Consider the following 26,016-nt stretch of genomic DNA (forward strand, 5'->3'; position numbering starts at 1 on the left):
ATAAATTTTAAAAATTATATTTTTCTATATAAACAGTTAATGCTATCTACTCCTTGATTGATAACTTTATGTACCTTCCCAATAGAGTATGGTGGGACAGGGACTGTGTAATTGCAGGTAATGGCTTGGAGAATTGTTCTTTCAATTCCCAGCTATACGTGAATGCACTTTGTGAATTTAAAAGCATTGCATGTTTCTTAATTATTGCTTCTGCTACTTTAAAATGTTTATTTAATGGATATTAGAAAAAGCCTAAGTGTTGAAAGCCATAATTTCACAACGAGCCACAGTGCTAAGGACTGAGAAGTAGCTGGATAAAAACTCATTGTGCCAATCAACCAAAATAGTTCAGATGAAAAATTATCTTGGGGTTTCAAGAAAATTAATGTCCTTCTGAAACTCCTTTTTTAGCCTTCATTAGCTAAAATGGCTGTCTACACATTTGGTTTTCCTTCCTACCAGAGAAGATCTCTGCTAAATTGTATGTAATTCTGATAAACTCTGCTTCTTCTAGCATATGCCAAGCAATATACATAAAAGCCACATGGTAAATAAAATAAATCTGCATATAAAATGAAGAGGTACTCCACTGAATAATATTTAACATAATTGAACTAGCACTTGGCCATTTAATAGAAAGTGTCTACTGAAGTAGAGACTCAAATAAAAGTTTAAAAATAAAGTCACCACATTTTTAAATATATGGTTTCAAGGCTTTTTCTGAGTAGCCTTGAATTTCATGTTGTCATTTTACCCTATAGTCTGTGAATCTAATTTGGTCTTCTTAAAGTAAAACAAGCACTTGGGGCACCTGGGTGGCTCAGTCAGTTAAGTGTCCAACTTCAGCTCAGGTCATGATCTCACAGTTCATGGGTTCAAGCCTCACATCAGGCTCTGTGCTGAAAACTCAGAACCTGAAGCCTGCTTCAGATTCTGTGTCTCCCTCTCTCTCTCTGCCCTTCCCCGACTAGTATTCTGTCTCTCTCTGTCTTTCAAAAATAAATGTTAAAAAATTTTTAAATGACTTAATGATGTATGCAAGGCAGCCTGAATTTTTGTTACAATCTTTTACAAATGTTTCACCCATACCTGACTTTCAAGTATTTCTTAAAGATTCTCATCTTTCCAGAATGTAACTGAGTTTTCATTAAAGCAAGTACTCTTTGTCTTAGTTTATACAATTTTTTAATTAAATTATGTAATTACAACAAAAATTACAACTGGCCTACACAGCCTGGGGAATGTGGCCACGGGGTGCTAGGACCACCCTCTCAACAGTTCATGAAAGCCAGTTGGATGCAACTTTCCCCAACTCTTTACTTAGTGACCTCACTTTGGTAGCTTGAAATCAGCCACGATGGGTGTATTTACACCACAGAAATCAAGGTGTTTCTTCCCAGAGAGTTGGGTGTTCAACATTTATCAGTAGACCCCAAGTATTGGTAAGACTCTAGGCTTTAGCCAACCTATTTAGTAAGGGACATGACTAAGTAAAATATGGTTAAGAATGTTTCTACTCTATTTTCAAGAAGGGCCAAAGGAGGCAACAATTATTATTCACGTCTCTTAAGTGTTACTGAGATGACACACTAACTCACATTTTACTTTGACATAAGTAACACAATATTATTCATCTTTCTAAAATTTAAGGAAGATAAATCATCAAAGATAGTTTCTTTGGATATGCCTTTACTATACGTGTTTATCTCCTATAACTATTTTTGCCACAAGTCATAATTAGTAAGAAAAAAAATGTTAGCAGAATGAAGACATGCAGTAAAACTAGAAAGTAGAGGCCAGATAGATAGATGAAGAAAAGTAGAGGATAAAAATTTTAAATGAAGATGTGAAAAGACATCAAATAATTGAATTTAATAATGAAAATCACTAAATAAAAGGAAAGCTTAGAGTAGTGAAAATTCTATAAAACCCACCACCGTTTCCAAACACCATGTAATAAATCAAGTCATCCAATAGTTCCAAAGAAATAAAGCATCTAAATATATTGGCCTTAATAAGTAACAAATAATTTTTAAATATAAAATGAAATTATTCTTTCTTAAGCAAGCTGCCAGGTTTAAAACTCACTGATTCTTTATATTCTTACCGTTTTGTGATCATTAACAATCATAAGTTCCAAATATTTCATTTCTTCAAACACACCACGAGATGGCTGTGGAAAATAAACATATATGGTCAGAGTGGTCAGACATATGTCTCATGCTAACTCTTGGAGATTAACTTCGAATTTCCAAAGAACCCCTTCCTGCCTACTTGAAAACACTCTGGAAGAAACTTGGTGAGGAGATCAAAGAAAGTACCTACATGTAAAGTGTGGGCAAACATTCAAATATTCAGAAAAGAATCGTATTTAATTATCATTAAGATACTCATCAAGATACAGACCGGCCCATGTTATTTTTATGTGATTTTCATATGTACAAATATTCTAGAGAAAAATGCATTGTATAATTCTGCTAAAATACATAATCTCAATTTCTTTGACATTAAAATGTGATGAAAAAGATTCTTATCTACTTCAAACTTCAAAGAAAATCTACTTAAAATTCACTTAATAAGAATAGCACAGTACATGTGCAACAGCTGTCAATATAGTCAAAAGAAGGACCCAAGCATCTGACTCTTGGTTTCAGTTCAGGTCATGATCCATTGGTTTGTGGGTTCAGGTCCCATGTCAAGCTCTGTGCTGATGGCATCGGGCCTGCTTGGGATTCTCTCTCTCCCTTTTTCTCTGCTCTTTCGTCACTTACACACACATGCTTTCTCTCAAGTTTAATTAATTAACTAATTAAAATATATATGTATAGCCAAAAGAGACATTAACTCAGTGGAGTGAAACTGTAATAATAATGTACTACATCTTAACCATACAACTTCCCAAAGGAACAAACATTGACAATTACTATTTTCCAAATTCTTCTAAATTTTTATTATTACTAGATAATTTTAAAAGCAAGTGCTAAACATTTTAGCCATGATTTGGGCTTTCTTTTTTCATACCTGGAAAATCAATAATGGCTCTTTTTTTGTAATGTACAAGGTCATTTGATAACAGTGGACTGTCATGAAATGTCAGTAGCCTGTATAAAACTTATTACTAACCACATCTTTAAGAGTAAGCAAAACAACAACAAAAAATCTCTAAGTGAAAAAACAAAAATTGTATCCATAATCACCATCATATGAAGAAAGACTCATAAAGGAGAGGATGATTTAACCTGTAACTAAGTTTCTGATGGCTGGTAGTCTAATTTTTTTCACAAAAAATACATTCAGCAAAACATTATCTAAAATGTGCAATTTTCAGTATAATTACTCATTAAGTTATCTCGTAAATTACCATGTAATCTATATGCTGTGGAATTAATTCTCGGTTACATAGCATTCACCATGTAATTATGAAACAGTCCCCATCATTACAGCTTTCTAATCTATTATGAAAAAGACTAGGAACATAATTTCAGTGACAAAGCTCCTATACATTTATCAATACATGTAAGCTATATGATTGTTGTTGATTATAATTACATGATTCTTATTTAGTAAGTGTCAGGATACGAATGGTCAAACAGATCCTTAGAATAACACATCCAGCTTCAAATGTTGGTGTAACAGAACTTTTAAATTGAAAGGAATACAAATAAGCATAATTAGCCAACACTTCAAAATCTAATGTTTCCCCTTACGTTTTTTGTTTATAAAAATATTTCAAATGATGTTAGGTAAGCCACGTGAGAAAAAGTCTGCTGTACTTTTAATAGAAAAAATACACTGCAATTTTTGTCTGAAGATGCTTTGTAGATGAAGCTAATACAACATACTCTATCAGCGTTCATAGGACACTAGAATCAGTTTACATCACTCATGGGAAAAGTTGAATAAAAAGCAATACGCCTATAAGACTCAAATCACAGGAGGAGTCTGGTTTGTTGTTTTTGTTTATGAAGAAGTTGCCCAAATCTAAACTGCTTTAGATACACTCAGATACTATGTGATTTCGGGCACACAGTTTAACTGAGTGAATGGCCTGTCTGTGGGTCAATGCCACACTCACATTCACTGCTCTCTTTCTTCTCCTTTTCAACCACTGTAATTCAGATAGAAAGGGCCACTGGTCACTGCTTTCCATACCTGTGTGAAAGAAAAAAGGAATACCAAAATTTATACTTGACTGCAGTTCAACGGGAGTATGTTCTTAAAATATTACGTGAAGGTGCCAAAACTAAAGCAGAAAGAAATAAAAAATTTGAACAGACCAGCTACCAGCAATGAAATTGAATCAGAAATCAAAAAATTCCTCAAAACTAAAGTCCAGGACCAGATGGCTTCACAGATGAATTCTACCATCTAAAGAAGAGTTAGTACCTAGTCTTCTCAAACAACTATTTCAAAAAACATAAAAGGAAAGTAAATTTCCAAATTCATTCTATGAGGATAGTATCACCTTATACCAAAACTAGATAAAGACACCACAAAAGAAGAGAACTACAGGCCAATATTCCTGATGAATGTAGATGCAAAAATCCTCAACAAAATATTAACAAACTGAATCCAACAATACATTAAAAAAAATCATACACCACATTCCAGTGGGATTTCTTTCCAGGATGCCAGTGCTGTTCAACATTCACAAGACAATCAACATGATACATTACATCAATAAGAGAAAGCGTAAAACCATATGATCATTTCAATAAATGCAGAAAAAGCATTTGACAAACTACAACATCCATCCATGATAAAACACCCTTTGCAAAGTAGGTCTAGAAGGAACATAGCTCAACATAATAAAGGCCAGGCCATAAATGAAAAACCCACAGCCAACATCATACTCAATGATGGAAAACAGAGCTTTTCTCCTAAGGTCAGGAAAAAGACAAGGATGTCCACTCTCACCACTTTTATTGAACATAGTACTGGAAGTCCTAGCCTCAGCAATTAGACAACATAAAGAAGTAAAAGGCATCCATATTGGTAAGGAAATAGTAAAACTGTCACTATTTGCAGATGAGATGATACTATATATAGAAAACCTTCATGACCACCAAAAACCTGATAAATGAATTCAGTAAAGTCACAGGATACACAATCAATGTACAGGAATCTGTTGCATTTCTATACACTAATAATGAAGTAGAAGAAAGCGAAATTAAGAAAATAATCCTATTTACAACTGCATCAAAAACAATAAAATATCTAGGAATAAACTCAACCAAAGTAGTGAAAGACTTGTACTCTGAAGTCTATAAAACATTGATGAAAGAAATTCAAGACGATGCAAAGAAATGGAAAGACATTCCATGCTCATGGGTTGGAAGAACAAATACTGTTAAAATGTCTACACTACCCAAAGTAATCTACAGATTTAGTGCAATCCCTATCAAAATACCAGAGGATTTTTCACAGAACTAGAAACAACCAATCTAAAATTTATATGGAATCACAAAAGACCCCAAACAGCCAAAGCAATATTGAAAAACAAAACTCAAGATATCACAATTCCAGACTTCAAGTTATATTACAATGTGGTAGTAATTAAAACAGTATGGTACTGGCATGGAAATAGACACATAGATCAATGGAGTAGAATAGAAAACCCAGAAATAAACCCACAATTATATGGTAAATTAATCTTCAACAAAGGAGGAATGAATATACAATGGAAAAAAGACAGTCTCTCAACAACAACTACATGTTGGAAGAATGAAACTGGACCGTTTTCTTTGCCCACACAAAAAATAAACTCAAAATGGATTAAAGACCTAAATGTGAAACCTGAAACAATAAAAATCCTTGAAGACAGCATAGGCAGTAATTCTCTGACATCAGCCAGAGCAACATCTTTCTAGCTATGTCTCCTGAGACATGGGAAACAAAAGCAAAAATAAACTATTGGGACTATATCAAAATAATATGTTTCTGCACAGCAAAGGAGAAAATCAACAAAACTAAAGGGCAACTTACTGAATGGGAGAAGATATTTGCAAATGACATCCGATAAAGGGTTAGTATCCAAAATATATAAAGAACTGATACAACTCAACTCCTCCAAAACAAATAATCCAATTAAAAGTGGGAAGAAGATATAAACAGACATTCCTGCAAAGAATGCATCCAGATGGCCAACAGACACATGAAAATATGCTCAATATCACTCATCATCAGGGAAATGCAAATCCAAACTACAATGAGATACGACCTCACACTTGTCAGAATGGCTAAAAATCAACAACACAAGAAACAGCAAGTGTTGGCAAGGATGCAGAGAAAAAGGAACCCTTCTGCACTACTGGTGGGAATGCAAACTAGTGCAGCCACTGTGGAAAACAATATGAAGATTCCTCAAAAAGTTAAAAACAGAACTACCTTACAATCCAGCAATAGCACTATGGGTATTTACCTTAAAACTACAAAAACATTAATACAAAAGGATACATGCATCCCTATGTTTATTGCAGCATTATTTACAACAGCCAAAGTATGGAAAGAGTCAAGGTGTCCACCAAATAGATGAATGGATGAAGAAGATATGGTGTATATGTACAAGAGAATATCCCTCAGCCACAAAAATGAATGAAATCTTGCCATTTACAACAACGTGGACGGAGCTAGAGAGTATAATGCTAAGCAAAATAAGTCAGTCAGAGAAAGACAAATACCATTTGATTTCACACATAAGTGGAATTTAAGAAACAAATGAACAAAGGGAAAAAAAGAGAAAATGAGACTAACCAAGAAACTCTTAACTATAGAGAACAAACTGATGGTTACCAGAGGGGAGGTGGGTGGGGTGAATGGTTGAAAATAGGTTATGGAGATTAAACAGTACACTTACCATGATGAAAAAAATTAAATTAAATTAAAAATACTATGTGAAGAAATAGCAACATTGATTGCACACGTCATCTCAAAATCAAAATAAACTAAGGTGAAAAAAGTATACCAATCATTAAACATTTCACATTCTCATGGTCACAATTCCATTTATCTAATTTAGATTTATCCAAATCTAATTCCATTTATAAGCCACAAATAACTTATAATGCAAATATCATTTTCTTCCAAAAGTCATCCAAAATGTAATGAACTGTTCAAGACTCATTAGAATATGTATATTTGACCTACAATCACCTGACCCTCAATATCTGAAAATTCAAGAGAATTTCACCATGCTCAATTCACTTTAGAATTAAAAATAATGTGTGGCATAAGATTTTGCATACACTATTAAAGACTTTTGGCATTAATACACAGAAGTAATATCACATACCCCAATAATCCAAAAGAAGCTTTTGTCAACATCAGCATGCTTAAGATGCCTCAGGACCAGAGAGTAAGAGAGAGACAATACAAACTGGCTAAAGAGCGGTAAACTGCTGAGGACCCATAAGGATGTACCTCATTGCAGATCACCATTCAATTTAGCCACACTCTCTGGTTCCTAACAGAGCTTCACTCCTGGTCTTCATATTTTGGTGTTTCCATCAGCAATGACTCTCTACGCCTCAGTACACGCCAGCCACAGTTAACAGCACTGCCCACCCACACTAAGCAATTCCACCTCCCACTGAGCCTGCATATTCACCAAGCTCCACCAAGTCACGGCTCCTATTACTCCATATAAAATGGCTATCTTAATGAGAACTTACTGAGATTCTTCATTTGCTTAGAATATCGTCCTGCCAAGGTTTTCTGGATTATATGTGGTCGACCTGTGCTTTTCTGAAACAAAAACAATCATAGGCAATTAAAAAGCAAGACGTGACCAAGCTTCTATGGAATAGAGTTAGAACTTTCTCCAATATCTTTCCTAAAATGGGAACATTTATATGCTAATATTTTAGCTATCAAAAATGAAAAGTATGTCTTATTGAAACTTTAATTTTAAATAAAATAGAGCACCATCCAATTGTTCCAGTGTAGATAAAAGCATAGTTTTATTAGCTACTTTTAAACTTTAGTTTTCTTCAAAGCCATGAATAAGAAATTCACAAAAAAGAATCACAAATGTTCAATGAATATATAAAAAAATAATGAATGCCTTAATACCCCTTCAAAATGCAAATTTAAAAAAAGACATACCAATTTTTGCCGTCAAGTTGGCAAAGGTTTTAAAATTATGATAACCATAGTTAATTATGGTTGCAAGTTAAAAAGCACTCTCATACTCTGCTGATGGAAATAAATTGGGAGCATAGTTCAAAGAGAACTTTACCAATGTCTACAATGACCTTGAAAATATTCATATCCTTTGCCCTAGTAACTACACTTTTAAAAGCATCTTACTTATTTCCATTACTATTAGCTTCCATTACTGAGTACATAGTATATACGAGACACTGTTAATGTACACAGTACTTGATTTAATCCTCACAAGAGACTTATATAACGCATATTTTACCTTTATTTTACAAATAAAAAATATTGCGGCTCAGAGAGATACATCATTGAGCTAAAATTATATTACAGAATAGTGATCCAATTTATTTTAAAAATATATGAGAACATATCATTGAAAAACTGGATGAATGTATTGAAAGGTGAAGAGAAATTTTCTCTCGGGGGTGGGATAATGGATAATTATCATGTAGTTAAGTATTGGCTTATTTTGCTTTCCAGATTTCCTTAATAGATTACATAAAAGATTCACAATAATTAAGAGTTTTGTTTTTCATAACTTGAGAGAGAACATGAATTCTCACTAGAAACACCCCGTGCATATTATTTGACTTATTGTAAAGCATACTAAAACCAATAATAATAAACTAAACATCAGAAAATCTAAATTCCAGATCAGTAGATTCTTAATTCTGGTAACAGGTGAAATGATACCTAGAGCAATGAAACTCACAATTGGATTAGCAGCGCAATTTTAAAAACTGACTGACTTAAAAGTTTCAAGCACTGTTCTTTTCCATCTCCCCATGTGAAGACAAGGACAGATTGTGAACAGAAGGTAGGCAATAAGGAGGAAAGCAAAAGGGAAAAGGCATTAATCTGTAACAATCAGCCCCTGAAGAATGTGATTAGGGGTAGAACAACGTAAAACCAGTAGTTAAAATACTATGAAAATAACAATTTGCTTATAAATCTTTTCAGCAGTTTATTAAACATAGTCACATACATTTATTAATTCATCAAACCTGCAAAACTGACCAATTAGGATGCCCTGAAAAATTATCTGATTTTACATTTTTAAAACTTCTGAGGCCTAGGGAGTTGTTATTTTCGTTTTTTTGTTTTGTTCTTTGGGGGTTTTTTTTAGGGTAACCGGACCATTAATCAATGCAAGAAATCAAAGCCAATGTTTTGCTGACCGAGTCAAATAAACTTGCTGTATACAAGTTATTTACCCACCACTAGAGTAGGGGAAAAACATTTTATTTAGTCAAAATGGCTTTATCGGGTCGGGGGTAGGTGGTAAGTGTCTTTGTTATCCAGTAATTTTTATATTTACTATTTGAAAAATGATAAGGTTTAAGCAATCATGTTTAAACATTTAAAATTTAATGGCATTTCTGCCTCAAATGTGGCTTTTTTAAACAAGAGATTTATATATACATCGCACAACAAAGAAAATAAGTGTTTGGGCAACTGTGATTATCAACAGTCTAAATGACTAGTACCTGTTTCAAAATTTATTTTATCTACATGTGAAATCTCTAAAGACAAAAAAATGTTTTCTGCTCCCCATCAAATGACTGCAATATTCTGACTCAATCACTCTCAAAATATTATTTTCTCAGGGGCGCCTGGGTGGCTCAGTCCCTGTTTAGCCCTGTCTGCCCCTGTAGACTATAAACTCCATGAGCCCCAGGCTCTTTGTCTGTTTTGCTCACTACTTTAACCACAGCACCTAAAATAGTGCCAGCATGTAGTAAGCCCTCATTACAATACCTAACAAATATAGATCAAATTTCAGATTTGTTTATATTCTATTAGTGAGCAACACTCTTAGAGTATAAGATTTCTTTTTTCCCAATTTTATTAAGACAAAATGGACACATAATATTGTATAAGTTTAAGCTCTACAATATAATGATCTGCTATACGTATATATTGCAAAATAATCTCCACAATAAGTGTGGTTAATATCTATTATGTCACAATTACAATTTTTTTTTCTTGTAATGAGGGCTTTTAAGATCTAATGTCTTAACAACTTTCAAATATACAAATGTACTCTAGTCACCAAGTTGTACATTACATCTCAGAGTTCATCTATATTCTAACTGGAAGTTTGTAACTTTTGACCACTTTCTCCCATTTCCCCCATTGGCTTCTGGTAACCATGGGTCTGTTCTCGGTTTCTGAGTTCAGTATTTTTAGATTCCACATATAAGCAAGATCTGTCTTTCTCTGTCTGACTTATTTCACTTAGCATAATGCCCTCATGGTTTCCTATCTAGGTTGCTGGCCTGTGTATGATTCTAGGCATCATTTTTTTCCCCTAACTCTAAAGAAAACTAAATACTATCTAATATAATCATATAAACTCATTCAACTCCAAATTTCCTCACTGACGATCCTTAGACTCATAAAAGTTAAGTATATGATTATACAATTATCTAAAGAAGCAGTGAGAATAAAAGCTAGTTTAAAGGAAAAGTAGTTGGTCTATACAAAACAAAATCTCCTCTCTGCTCTATAGACTGGAAAGAACTGCCTCCACTTCCAAAAACCCTAGATTTGTTGCCTCTTATCCTCTCTTACTGGTATGTGGCCTGTTTGATAAGAAAAGCAACTTTTGTTTTTCTGAGCTGCTGCCTAGGCATTTCACAGCATAATAACCCTGCTGACACCCAGAGTCTGGACATGTAGATAAGAACTTGAGTTTAGGATTCCCATTCTCAGTTCCCGCTTTGCATTTCTGAGGGCACCTTTAAAATAACCACTTGGAATTAAGTCTGCTAAAAGTTAGGGACTCTACTCCAACCACCTCAAAAGTAATAGATGCTTGCTATCCTATCTCTTGCTCACCTGTGACTTGGGATGGAGGACTGGCTTACTGACCCTCCAACCTAGATTCCAGGATCCGTATGTGATAAATCTTATGACTTTACTTCCCCTGTGTGAGTGGATTGGAAGAGCACCATCAATCCAAACAACCATGGATTTCACTTTCCTGAAGTGGGAGTTTGGATGCTAAGGGAGTCCCCTGCTGAGCCCATCTAGGTGACTTGTGTTCTCCCAGTCAGCAGGTCATAATCTGCATATTCTAAATTTGATACACCAGCACCAGCTCCTCAACATACCTGGGACGTGCAATTTAAACTTTAAAACTCATGGTGTCATTCTCCATTTGAAATAATGTGTTACATAGAAGTGCACACTGACATCCACATTACATTCTTCATGGCTCAAAGGCAAAGATGCTAAAAGAATAAAATACCGTAAGGAAACGAAGGTCACAGACTTACTTCATCATGAGTCAGCTCCAGTGGTTCTATCATATATACAAAGGTATTATCTTCAAACATACCACTGCAAGGCAAGAAATCACACAAGGAGAAAATTAAATATAGCAAACAGCAAGAAACAGCAAATGAGCTTCATAGTGCATCTTTAAAAATGAAGAGTATATATGAACAAATATCTTTTTATATTGCTCCAAATCTAATTTATATACCTGTATGGAATCTCACTGTGGTCTCAGCACTTTACTAGACAGCAGACAGGCTACAAGAAGTATTAAAGTGTATACCACAAACATACATAGTATAAATATTATAATTAAGTTTTGAAACAAAACGGACAGATCAGAGGATTAATCTGGAATGGGACTATTTGTACAGTTCCAGTATGTCAAATTATAATTCCAAGACAATGTACAAGTAGGACAAATTTCTTGCTACACAAATCCAATATCATCTATAAGAAAATAGGTACTTTATACATTAGAATAATCTAAAACACTCTGATTCTGGGGCACTTAGGTGGCTAGACCAGTTAAGGGTCCAGCTCTTTATTTCGGCTCATGTCATGATCTCACAGTTCATGTGATTGAGCCCTACGTCGGGCTCCCTGCAGACAGCACAGAGCCTGCTTGGGATTCTTTCTCCCTCTCTCTTTGCACCTCTCTCTCCCTCTCTCTCTCCCTCAAAATAAATAAACATTTTTAAAAACCTTAAAAAAAAAACCATCTGATTTTGAAGAGGCAAACAGAAGTATATTGATGGCCGCAAATTGGGAATTTCCATTAAGCAGTATGACTCTGTGTTGCATTTAATTTTGAGAGATATAGCAAGATAAGATTTTCAAGATCTTTTTCATCACATGGCCACAACTAGATCCTTAAAATCAGGTGTTACTATTTGCATCCAAAAAGTGCTTAAAGAGGTTTTTCTAGAGACTGCCTTGAAGTCAATGTATGAGCTTCTCTCTTTGTCCCCCAGCCTCACCTGACCAATACCAGCCTGACTGCTATGTCCTCTGGCAGACACTTCTGGGCAACCTTCCTGGACTAGGTTTGGTCACCTCATAAGTCCCTGACACTCCCCTTCACAGCTCCAATTACCAAAATGGCAATTAAATATTAATCTGTGTAATTACTTGTTTAATCTCTGAATCTCCTGCAAACTTTGAATGTTAAAAGAACATGGGACCGGCCCAGAAGGTTCACTACAACAAACATCTGTGAAAGAAAAGATGGAAACAGTGAACGGATGAAAGCAAGTTCACTCTCCCATTGAGAATCCCACGTACTGAAGTCCGTTGCAGGTCGAGAGAGCTGCTCTGGAGTCCTTGACACCTCGGATGCTTCCGTGGTAGTAACAGTGCTCCCCGCCCTGCAAAGCAGAAGGGCTAATTATTAACAAAGCTTTCTGTGTCATCATTCAGTCTTAGAGAAGCATCTATAAACCTAAGGAATGGCAAAGACGGTCCTAGAAACTGCTCTTGGTTGATATGAAATCCCAAAGGGCACTAAGCCATTTTTCAGCTTTTTACAATGATGTTGTATTATTAAATTTAATGAAGGAGAGAAAACTATAAAAGGAATAAGGCACCAATGCAACTGGTACAACTTACGCACCTTTCCTAAACATGGAAGGGAGTAGACACGTACAGATGTTGTTATGGAATAAGGTCTTCTGCCGAACTGAGGAGAGACCTCAAAGGTGTTTGATGGAAAACTACATAAAACCTTATTATTTGCTTTCCTACCTTTTAAAATTAGTTAAAAACAATTTTAGAAGTATTATATGAACTTAACTTTCAAGTTCAAGTAGCAACTACAAAGGCCTATTTCAAAAAACAGAGCAGTTACTTTCTCCCTCTCTCCCCACCTCCATGGCAACCATTTTTAACTCTTTTATCTATTTCTTCTACTGTTTACCTATGTATTTCTGAATGGAATATTTCTACTGCTACATCCTGGTTTATTTCACTTTAGAAATTATGTAGAACCTTGAAAACCTCTTTTGCCCCAAATACATGCCAATACACATCACCAGTTTTTGGTTAAATTGGTAATTAGTGTTTACATGATGACTCTGTAAATATTGTTCACAGCTGTACCACTACAATTACATTTTCTTTCTTGCTCCATTTTTAATTTTTTGAGACCTTTTTTTTTGCATTGTTTCTTTGCTTGCTTATTTTCCCATGTATTGAGCACTTACATCTTTCTCATTGTCTGAAATATTATCTATAACTCCTCTTCAACGGCCAGACATATCAGGTAACTTATCAACCCATTCTACTCCTAGAAACAGCCTGCTTGTCACCCGTCAACTTCTGGCCAGGCCTGATACAGAGCCACCAACTAGGAGTTCTTTGTAGGGTCATCCTGGGAACTCTTCTGCCTACCTTCTATATCATGTCTTCTCCATCCATGGCCTCACCCTCCCTTTTTTTGAAGGTACACATCTTCTGTTACGTTCTTGAAAAAGTGATCATGGATGACAGATTTGGTGAGAACTTGCACATATAAAATTTTCTTTTTCTATCTTCACTCTAGATCAATTATTTGGATGGGTAGAGAATTCTAGATTGGAAATTATTTTCTCTCAGCATTTCAACAGCATTGTGCACAGCTTCTAATGTTGCTGCTGAGAATTGGATAATATTCTAATGTTAGATATATTTTATAAAATATAATTTTCCCCTTTCAAGAGAAATTGAGGGAATTTCAGTTATCCCCATTTTTATGAAATCTCATGACCTGTCTTTGCTTTTTCACTGTGCTGGGCACTATGTCAAACCTTTTAATCAAGAAAATGCAGAGGTGCCTGAGTAGCTCAGTCAGTTAAGCATCTGACTCTTGGTTTCTGCTCAGGTAATGATCTCATGGTTCATGTTCGACCCCTCACGTCAGGCTCTGTACTGGCAGCAGGAAGCATGGTTGGGATATTCTCTCTCTCTGTCTCTCTTTCTCTCCATCTCTCTCTCTCAATAATGAACATTTTAAAAAATTTTAAGAAAATGCATGAACTTCAGTTCTAGGAAACTTTTATTATTTCTCTGATAATTCCTTCCTTTCCATTTTTCTCTATAAATGGCACTCTTCTACTAGAATAGAGAAGTGATGTCTGCCCGGGTATATGACATAAGAAGTAGATCAGGGCTGTAAGTGCCCTCCACATAGACTTTCAGTCAACTCTTCTGTTTTCATGTGGCTTCAAATCCTGGATCTTCAATTGGCTTGCTTCTTCTTGCTTTTCCCCTACTGGAACAGGAGAAGCTCAAACCCGACAGTTACCCCTCATCCATCTGCTTTTTATCTCCTAAAATTTTATGGATACCTCTTATCTGCAGGCTTTTCTTCTCTTGTCTTTATCCTTGGAAGGTTATATCCTTTTTTGTTCTTTAACTATTATTTGAGTAGGTTATTGGTACTCAATACCTGGATAAAGTACATGAGTACTGAATCCACATGGTTTAACCAGAAGCTTCCTATTTGTTTTCTTAAGTAGAATGTACTGAATACACTTTGACTATTTCTCAATGATTTAGTTATTTTCATCACTGCTCATTATACTCTACTACCATAGCCTCAGAGCCTAATCAGAGACTAAGGGTGTCTACCCATACATCAAATGGCCACTTCCCAACCAACTCAGTTTGTTTCCTCTTAGAAACTATAATACACATTTCCAATGCTGGTTGTCTAAATTTTGTATTACAACCTTGTTAATATCTTATAAAAGGTTGCATTTCTATAGGGTTTGGTTCTTAAAAAGCAACCTTTATATAAATATTGATGTGTATGTAATATGACAAGTTTCATTTGCACAGTCAACACTGAGACTTATACGGACAAATGGTATCACACATCTCAGCAATTTCTGAATCCGGGTCAATATTCTGCAATTAAATTTCAAACTCTTCACATGATTCTAAAAACAACCACAGGTACCAGTAAGTTCCATCAAACTGGTTATTTAGCACTTTGTATCACACCTAAAAGCTATCTTAAGTCAGGTGATTATTAGAAATGCATAGCAAGCACTGTCATATTTACTTGACCTTTCTAAGAAAAGCTTTATTTCCCAGATTTTCCTAAAAATATTCTTTTTTTTTCCCCAGAAAATATTTCTAAGTGCTTTCTTAGATTTAAGCTTCATTCACATTGGAACATGAAGGCTGAAGCTCTCTCAGTACAAACGTCATTGTTAGTTATTTTAACTAAGACAGGATAATATCTGAAGGAAGTGTTTCGGTTCTCCATATATTTGAAGGTAAATCACCATATTTTCGGAATTTTAAATAAGACTTGCGGTAACATGAAATCCTTGAGGTTTATTATCATAAGAAAGCTTAAACATCTAAATTCTCTAGTTATATTAAGCACTACGAGCAATTCGGCAGGCTCTAATTTAGTATTAGTATTTGGTAGTATTTTAGGATTTTCTGAGTTTCTTATTACTAAATTTATAAGATATTCAGAAAACATTACCATAAAAATACTATTTGGCAACTCTCCAGATGTATGTAGCGTTTTATAAATATCACTGCAAAGTAACGTCTTGAAGTATTTCATCTCCAGTAAATGCTAGTTGAGAAGAGGCATTTCCTCCGGGGTAACAGGGATAACAGTGCAGATGGGCCACTCCCAGAGGCTCTGTGAGCAATGACATTGGACGGTCAGCTCTGGGGGTGCCTTCCACCCAAGGATCAAACCATCTTGAACACTCCCTGTCTCACAGTAACTACTCTCTCCATGTACAGACAGGGAAACAGAGACAAAGCACTAAAAGGCTCTGTTAAAGACACAAGAAGCCACAGTGAATATCACGTTTTCAGGCTCTTGAGTTAGTGTTCCTTTCTCCAGTTGCGAAGGCCTCAGACAGTTCTAGAGCACTGACCAGTCACTTCCAGATCAGCACCTATGAACACATCACAGAGCCGTGACTAGGCAAACAGCAGGCGGGACAAGCCAAATGGGATAATTCAGCACAGGACACAGTTTATGTGAGTCTCCAGAGGCATCAGCATATTCGAATTCAAAACTGTCAGTCAGTTATTTAAATTCACCAAAATAGAGCATCTGATAAGTGGAAGTTATTGGCTACTCAAAGGAACTCAAAAGTCCTAGTACAAATGCTCCCCAACCTACCATTTCCACACATCTGAACACTCTGCAAGTCAGATAACACTTAAATACTAGCAACTTTGCTCCAGTAGGTTTCCAAGCTCCTTATTGGAAACCACCAGGCCACTCCTGCCAGTAATGAACACTGACTGTGCGTCCTTTATTTTTTTATTTTTTTTTATACTTTTTTAAATTTTTATTTCTAGGAGAGAGAGAGAGACAGCGTGAGCAGGGAGGGTCAGAGAGAGAGGGAGATACAGACTCTGAAATAGGCTCCCGGCTCTGAGCTGGCAGTCAGCACAGAGCCCGACGCGGGGCTCAAACCCACAAACCGCGAGATCATGACCTAAGCGAAAGTCGGACGCTCAACCAACTAAGCCACCCAGGCGCTCCTGACTGTGCGTCCTTTAAAGCACTTCCTAATCAGAAGCAGCTTGGGATGATGGCTCTGTGAGTCCAATGCTAACAACATGTAGGGGAAAAAAGAGACTTGGGTCCCTGGTATTATCAATCAAATGACAGAAACAGTTTGATTCTACTCACTTGAAATACAGCCTATTGGAAAATAGAACCTATTGTTTCAATTTGATTTATTCTAAACCTGCTCTACCTTTCTGTCTGTTTAACTACCTTATCTGTACATCAGTCAAGGTCTATCAGTCAGTTATTATTATCTTCATTGCTTAAAAACCTCAAATAAACTCCTGCACTTTTGGGTAAACATTTGAGAAAAAAACTACGTAGGTCTTAGTTCACAAATGTGTATATTTTGATATTCCAGGTGCTGAATATAATAATAAAATATGACACTCTATTCAAATTATTTTTCTATATGCATATCTTTACATTCAGACTTATCAATCATCAGGGTCTATCAATTTATTTAATACAACAGAGGGCTGAGAGCAAAAAAGAAAAAGATATCTTTCACTGAATACATATACCTGAATTTGAATACCACAGCATAAGGAAATGAAAAAAAATTTTTCAGAAAATCAAGAAACTTGTGACCACAATACTAGCTTAATTATTTACCTTCTTTAAACTCAATAGGAGAAAATATTCAAGTACTAAAACAGCTTAGCTGTACCAATGCTATATAGATTTTTAATAGGTCATACAAAATTCTCCTATTCAAATTTAAAATAGCTTTGTAAGGAGCCAGTGTTGTCTACTCTCTCGAATTTTTTTAAATTTCCCAGCCAAGGGGCGCCTGGGTGGCTTAGTCGGTTAAGCGTCCGACTTTCGCTTAGGTCATGATCTCGTGGTTCGTGGGTTCGAGCCCCGCGTCGGGCTCTGTGCTGACTGCCAGCTCAGGGCCTGGAGCCTGTTTCAGTCTGTGACTCCCTCTCTCTCTGACCCTCCCCTGCTCACACTGTCTCTCTCTCTCTCCTAGAAACAAATAAAACATTAAAAATTTAAAAAAATAAAAAAATAAATAAATAAATTTCCCAGCCAGGAGCCATGCCCACAGAGGCCCATTTTCCTCCAAAAGGATCCCTGCCCAGGACATTTCACGTAAGAAGTGAGCTTGAACTGAGCCAGGGTGATATTTGACTTAAATTAAAAAAAAGAAAGAGTACAAAAACTTCTAGGAGGGTTATGTGATTATAGTGATAAAGAACAAAGACAGGGATTTTTATCTGTTTGGTTCACTGATGTATATCCAGTGCTAGAACAGGGACTAGATCATAGTAAGCTAAATCGGTATCTGTCTAATGAATACAGATGACTTATTTATGAGCCTGAATTACAAGACCAATCTTAAAGGAGCTAAGGATTCATGTTTGTTGAGAAGGTGGGTACATAAGTCCCCATTTCCCACCTGAGGGTTTATTTTTTCTTTAAGATATAATTGACAAGCCAGAAAATTCACCCCTTTGCAGAGTATAATTCAGTGGTTTTTAGTGCACTCAGTGAGTTGTGCTACCATCACCACTAATTCCAGAATATTTTCAGCATCTCAGAAGGAAATCTTGTACCCATTATCAGCCATTTCCTATCCCTCCTGACCCCAGCCCTGGCAGCCATATCCTACTTTTGGTCTTCGTAGATTTGCCTATTCTACACATTTTAAATAACCGGATTCATGCAACATCCTTCGTGACGGGCTTCTCTGACTTAGCATAATGTTTACAAGATTCACCCATGTCGTACCTTATGTTAGTTCCTTATTACTTGTTGTGGCTTAATAGTATTCCCTTGTGTGAATACATCACATCTTATTTCTTCATCAGTTGATGGCCATTTGGGTTGTTTCCACTTTTTTGAATAATTATGAATAATGCTGCTGTGTTAACATCCATGTACAAGCTTTTGCTTAAACCTATGTTTTCAGTTCACTTGGGTATCTACCCAGGAGTGGAGCAGCTGGGTCACAAGGTAATTCTATGCTTAACTTTTTGAGGAACTGTCAGACTGTTTTCCAAAGCAGCTCCATCATTGTACATTCCTACCGGAAGTAGATGAGGGTCCTAGCTCTCCTTGTCTTCACCAGCACTTACTGTTGTCCGTCACCTTGATTACAGGTATCCTAGAGTGAGTGAAGCAGTACCCACACAAGTTTAAAATCAAATGAGAGAGTGACCCATGGCTGAAACAGGACTGAAACAGATCAAAGTGTCACCTTAATTTTTGATACACCAGAGGAGAGGATTAGCTGAGAATCCAGTAAGTCTGCTAATGCTTCACCTCTGAGATGGCTACGCTTACCCACCCAGGGATAGACAACACAGAACAAACCCCCACTACCAACACACACACACACACACACACACACACACACACACACACACACTGGGCTGCCACTGTGCAACTTAAGAGTGTGGAAAACTACAGAAAATGTGCTCTTCCTGTAAGGAAATGGAGCCCATGAAAGACAGGAATAAGAACTACTCAGACATACTCAACTTCTTCCCATCAGTTGAATTGCTCTTCCTTCTGGCGTGGGAGTGAGCAAGGGGACAAGAAGAAGCCATGATGAGAAAACAGAGCCAGGAAATGTCCTTTTCGGCACCCAATAATGATAAAGAGTAATAAAATAGAGAGAAGCGGGGATAGGAGTCCAGCACCAATCTGTTGAGGCTCACACTGCTGGCCACCTGATAGTTCTTTTCATCAGCAGAGTTGAAACCAAAGTATCAGTAAGCACTCAAAGTCACTGGTTCACTTAAAAGGGACTTAATAGAAATAGTTAAAGTTGAAAAGTACTTTTACACTGTCATACTGATACCTAATTCTTTTACAAGAACTAAACATTAAACATTAACTTGTTTTTAATAGGTTCATCAACAAAGTTGATCAACAAAGTTGTTGATCACACCAGATATTGTGTGTAAAGCACCATGTAGGAACTCTAACAAAAGCTCTTGCTCTGTTGAAGGCACAACCAAAGTTCTTCCATATTCATCTGCTGCCTGGCACCCATTCTATCCTGACTACTTAATTGTTGACCTCTCCACTTCCCATCTTTGTTTCGCAAGGAAAGAAGTCCTTATACCCCACTTTTGTCCAATAAAGAAAATAAAAGCCTAAGACATTGGCCTCTCTTAGCAAGAAGTGGGAACTAGATAGGGGCTTGGTAGTGGTGAAGCAGGAAAATCTAAACAAGCTTCCTCAAGGGGGGATTCATTGTTCTGTCTGAAACTAATTTCCAGAATATTTTCAATGTCTGCATTTATATTTAAGGTCAAATCCAAATAAGTTACAAGTAATTCTTTTTCATCTCTAGTGAATAACTGTGTGTGTGTGTGTGTGTGTGTGTGTGTACACATATGCTTTTTTCTAAATAGTTTGAAGTCTTGGAAGAAAAATTGCACACTGGGTTGAAACAGGTTTAATGAACCTAACCATCTTTACGTGTTTATTTCCTTCAATGTACTCTGTACTCTGTACACTGTACTCTGTACAAAGATTTTCTTAACATGGAAGGCAATGTGAAGTTTAAAAAGAAAGTCTGTAAAAAAAATCCTGAGCCACCTGGGTGGCTCAGTTGGTTAAGCGTCCGACTCGATTCAGGTCATGATCTCATGGTTTGTGAGTTTGAGCCCCATGTAGGGCTCTGTGCTGACAGCTTAGAACCTGGAGCTTGCTTCAGATTCTTTCTCTCTCTCTCTCTCTCTCTGCCCTTCCCCTGCTTGCGCTCTCTCTCTTTCTCTCTCTCTCAAAAATAAATAAAAACATTAAAATAATTTTTTTAATTCTGCTTCAAGATAATGCACCATGCCATGTCAGTTTCTGGGGTGTAAATGTAAATATAAACACATAAAAAACAGACTGTTATGCTTAATTCATTATACATGAAGAAAATAACTTTGGAGATGTGATCTGTTTGGAGAAAATGAGGCACAAATAAGAGAAAAGCAATGAACACAAAAACAAACTGCAATAAAAACTTCCTTTGCCAGAACTTAAATGCCCTTTGTTTTAAATTCTAGTTATAACTGATATGAGATTTGATGTGTCTTGTTGATGATAAGGCTTCCTTCTGGGACCTCTAATGACCTCTGGAGGCCAATTAGCTATTCTGCTCCTAAAAAAAAAAAAAAAAAAAACTGCCTGAACTTGTTAGTGAGAAGTTTGACTCAGGTTACTGTGGCCTGCAAAGGTGGCTCCTTTGCTGAGTCTATAAAGTTCTCATGCAATCTTCTCTACTCCAGACTCATGATTCAGCATCCGCAGTGCTCGGGGCCCTGGCACAGCTGACGGAAGCTTCGGTTTGTACAAATGCCAGAAAGCACCGTTCCCGTGCTTGATTTAGGGTTTCTGCTTGCTTTCCACAGCATTAACTTTTAGGGAGATTCAACAACCCACGAGATGCAGCCTAAGGCAAGAACTGACAGAATAGAAAGAATAATAACTGAGGTTCTTAATCCGTGACATAAAATTCAAAAGTTTAAAACACAGGTCAAATTACAAATGCGCCCACTGTTAATTGGACAGTTGTAAATCCTGAGGAATTCCATAACCCCCTGGGCGGTGTTTACAGTGAAGGCCACCCACTAATATTTGGTGAGAGGCTGTCACACTGCAAACACCCAGTTCTTGCTGTACAACCTAGCAAGCCCACACATGAAAGGCCCATTTCTGTGCCAATGCTCGTTAGCAATATGGGGGGGGGGGGGGACCAATGTTTTCCACCATATTTTATTTCCTCATTTCTTCCCCTGTAGCCATGGTATCCACTCTGCAGACACTATCTAGGCTCAGCGGCACTCTTTAGACTTCCGACAAATCAGAGTGTCTGAATGTAGCCATTCCAGAGATTTTTCATCCTGACTATTGGAGATGACTGTCTTTCTTCCATACAAATAATCTCATTTTAATCTAAACCCGCTTGCTCCTTATTGGCATTTCATTAAGATAACAGTTAAACTCCAACTGAAGGAAATCAAGTACCCAATTACCTTTGTGTTACAATGCAACGTGACCTTGAGGAGGTTGATATGCCTTCTCTCTGCCTCAATTTCTTCCTTTGCACAACAGAAATAAGAATATCCATCTCCCAGAACTGTTGTGAAGATGAAAACAGAGGGTGTTCCTTGACTCTCCCTTCCCCCAGCTGACCTCTGACCTTCTTAGGCACCAAACTCACTTGGACTGAAGAGCAGCCCATCTGGTCTTAGCGTTCAGATTCTATGACCATGAGTTGGCTATCTACTCCCTGATGGTATCGATATGGAACTATATAGCTCTTCACACCATCCACTTACAGAAGATAACTGTATATATAACCCAAACAATAATTATTTCTTTATTGGCCTAAAATCTCTAATATTGGCCTCCAATCTCTAACTGGCCACAGAATCTCTAATATTATCTCAAACACTTGTAAGTCTTCACAAATTTCTCCTAAACTTACTTTTATTTTTAAAAAAGTATGCTTGTGCAAAAGAACCAATAATTTTATTGAGATAGACATCAAAACGATGCAGTGTGCAATGAACAATTCTATGATTGAGTTTATGCTCCAGGATTTCCATATGTTATTAGCCATACCTTAGAGTACTGTGGTTTCCCATTTTCGTAGTGGATCTCCACATAATCAGAAGACAGCAAACCACTACAAAGGAAAGAAAATAGAGTGATTTCTGCATCTAAGATACTTGGAGGATTAAAAATAATCAGCTCAATAGATGTCTGCAAGGACAGAGAGCTGCAGTCCACAATAAAAAGAGTTTCCATCAAAAGCCTCGATCATTATCCAGGAACAAATCAGTTCTCACTCTGTTTAAAAAGACAAAATATAGATAGCATAAGAATGAACTCTTTTTATACACATGATGCATATTTGACTAATAGGTTCATTGATGTGGAACAAACAGAAAAATCGGGTAACAGGAAGAGACAGACCCTACAAAAATCCCACAATTATGCTCTGAATAACTAGACTCTCAAAACATAATCACTGAGGGAGGGAGGGGGGGATGGGCATGGTGGAGGACACTTGTGGGGATGAGCACTGAGTGTTATGTGGAAACTAATTTGACAATAAACTATTTGTAAAAAAAAACAAAACAAAACATAATCACTGAGGAAAAGTATAGAGTAAAAGTATTTTAGGCTTTTCAGGCCACACGGGTCTCCATCATGACTACTCAGCTCTCCTGAGTTAGCACAAAACCAGACCTGGGCAATGTAAACAAATGAGCATAGCTCTATTCCAACAGAGTTCATTTATGCACACTGAAATTCGAATTTCACAGAATTTTCACATGTTATGAAATTGTTTCTTCTTTAATTTTTTCAACCATTTAAAAATGTAAAAAAAACCATTCTTAGCCTGAGGACTGTACAAACACAGGTGTGCTAGATTTGGCCTGTGAGCCACAGTTTGCCAACCCCCGGAATAAAACAACAGTTAACAACACAGACTCTGAATCAGGCAAAGTAGGATTTAAAGCCTAGCTCAGCCTGTTACTAGTGGTGTGAGCACGGGCAAGTTACCCACCTCAGCCTTTATGTGAGTCAAATGGAGGTGATAGAGAGTGAGAATCTCATGGATGATGGGGAGTTAAATGAAAGCACATGCATTACTTAGCCCAGCACCCAGAACCCAGCACCAAGTATGTGCTCAGCAATGAGCTCTGAGGTCATCACTGTTTTTATTTCAATTCAATTTCTTCAAACACATTTCTCCCTATATATGTGGGGAATGCAAAACACGAGCCTCGAAAAAAGCACAGCACTATTAGGGCATCTGGGTTCCTCTTTGGGCTCCGCCACTAGAAATGCTGATGACAAATGATGACTCACGTGTGCTGAACACTTACTATGTCCTGGGCCCTGTGCAAAGGACTATAAAGAGTTTAACTCATTTCATCCTAATGGTAAGTGGTGAACAAAAGTAGGCTCTCCCATGCATGAGCCAGATGTGTGTCCTAATTTGAAGCCTCCCCTTCCTTTTCTGCAAAAGGATGGGCTGGAGTAGATGATTCCTCAGATCCCGTCCTACTATGCCATTCTATTTTCTGTAGTTCTGCCCAAGTGTAGGTTTTCTTGGTAGGAAATCTTGACACTATTTCTTGAACAGAAGTATTGGAAAAACTCAGGGGTTTTGCATCATTTTGAGAGTTGCACCTGATGCAGTTCTAACACGCCCCAGTGAGGAAGGCTGGGGTGGCTGGGAGCCAGCCAATGGAGGGGGAGGCCCACGTTTGCATCCAGCCTAGCCTCCCACCCCCCTCCACCCCCGCATAAGCTGAAGGCCAATGGTTACAACACAGAAATAAGGCAGATGCTGGTTCCTTGGACACGTTTTTCTATTGAAATTACTAATCAAATGTATATCTACTGATGTTTCTACATTTGAAACTTAATTATGGGTACATCTACTCATTCCCTTTTAAAAACTCTTGGAGCACCTGGGTGGTTGGTTCAGTTCGTTGAGCATCTGACTTTGGCTCAGGTCATGATCTCACAGGTCATGAGTTCAAGCTCCACATCGGGCTCTCTGCTGTCAGTGCAGAGCCTGCTTTGGAGCCTCTGTCTCCCTCTCTTTCCCCCTCCCCTACTCGAGCTTGCTCTCTCTCTCAAATATAGACTTTTTTTTAAACCTAAGTAATAGTCAAAGTAATGACAATTCTTAACTCTATGTACTTAAAAATACCTGACAGGGTGTAGAAAGTTCTTTCATTTCTAGTTAATTAAGTCAGCTGCCAGCACTGTGAATATACATAAACAAGGCTACTGATGGTAACATATCTCTGAGGAAAACTTCCACAAGACTAGGAGACAGAGAGCTTTCACTAACTACCTTCTAATTACCTCTCTCGACAGGTAATTCATTATTTTCAAAAATCTCAACCAGTCACTCGAGCATGTCCAAGAGCTGAAAACAAAGTTATTTGGTGGTGATGACAAAGGTATATAACAGCATTCTAACCATTAATTGCCAAATCTGATAAAGGTCACTTTAATTATCCTGTTTACCCCTTTTAAAGGGCTTTTCCCTCACCATGGACATCTAACATCTCCTTCATTTGAAAGTCTTAAAAAAGAAAAACAGAGACTTTTCCAGGAGCCCGTGACAGATGCTAAGCTGAACATAACACCACACACTCCTGTCACTGGCTCCTGTCACTGTACCATTTTACTCTCTACCTCCTTCAAAAAGCACCACCTTCCCATTTGCTCCATCCTTTCCTCCTGTCTGACCACTGTACTCCCTCCCTTAACACTGTTTCTGTCGCTCAACGCAGCATCTCTAGCATGCGGCATAAATCCTAGCATATAATCCCCAGGCCCTAAACCAACACCTGCCGAGTCATCAAACATCTGCCAACATGTACTGTGTGCCAGGCTCATACTACGCGCTGGGGAGTCAGGATGGAGATGCAACTCTCTGAAACTGATACTAAGCAAAATCAGCACAAATGTATAAGATCAGTCATCTCACCTTAAAATATTATTTATAATCTCCTTAAAAGTGAATTAATGACAAAATGTAAGCTGATTATTAGTCTTTTTAAATTACTTTTAATGTTTGTTTTTGAGAGAGAGAGAGAAACAGAGAGAGAGTGAGCAGGGGAGGGGTAGAGAGAGAGGGAGACAGAATCCCAAGTAGGCTCCATGCTATCAGCACAGAGCCTGATCTGGGGCTCAAACCCACGAACTGTGAGATCATGACTTGAGCTGAAACCAAGAGTTGGATGCTTAACCAAATGAGCCACCCAGGCAGCCCTGATTATAATAGTTTTAAAATAATTTTGAAATAAGATACTTCGGGGTGCCTGGGTGGCTCCATCGGTTAAGTCTCCGACTTCAGCTCAGGTCATGATCTCACATTCGTGGGTTCGAGCCCCACGTCAGGCTCTGTGCTGACAGCTAGCTCAGAGCCTGGAGCTTGTTTCAGATTCCGTATCTCCCTCTCTCTCTGACCCTAGCCTGCTCTCGCTCTCTCTCTTTCTCTCTCTCTCAGAAATAAGTAAAACATTAAAAAAAAAAAGAAAGAAATAAGATCT

At 37.2% G+C, this 26,016-nt stretch overlaps 1 protein-coding gene across 12 annotated transcripts in view; it reads right to left on the reverse strand.

Moving 5' to 3' along the window:
• ADAM23 (ADAM metallopeptidase domain 23) overlaps positions 1-26,016 on the reverse strand; it is a 173,457-nt gene that overhangs the window by 59,185 nt on the left and 88,256 nt on the right. For all 12 annotated transcript variants that reach the window (XR_005525568.1, XM_039217496.1, XM_039217493.1 and 9 more), the window contains exons 4-9: positions 22,553-22,616; positions 12,727-12,809; positions 11,442-11,505; positions 7,671-7,743; positions 4,076-4,152; positions 2,108-2,173 (exon numbers count right to left, since the gene is read on the reverse strand). Coding sequence is in view for 11 of the 12 variants with exons in the window: in XM_039217496.1 (XP_039073427.1) it covers positions 2,108-2,173; positions 4,076-4,152; positions 7,671-7,743; positions 11,442-11,505; positions 12,727-12,809; positions 22,553-22,616 (427 nt within the window). In the remaining variant the exon portion in view is untranslated. The remainder of the gene's footprint in view (positions 1-2,107; positions 2,174-4,075; positions 4,153-7,670; positions 7,744-11,441; positions 11,506-12,726; positions 12,810-22,552; positions 22,617-26,016) is intronic.

Source organism: Hyaena hyaena, unplaced genomic scaffold (assembly GCF_003009895.1).
Source record: "Hyaena hyaena isolate Hyena2069 unplaced genomic scaffold, ASM300989v1 scaffold_698, whole genome shotgun sequence".
NCBI lineage: Eukaryota > Metazoa > Chordata > Mammalia > Carnivora > Hyaenidae > Hyaena > Hyaena hyaena.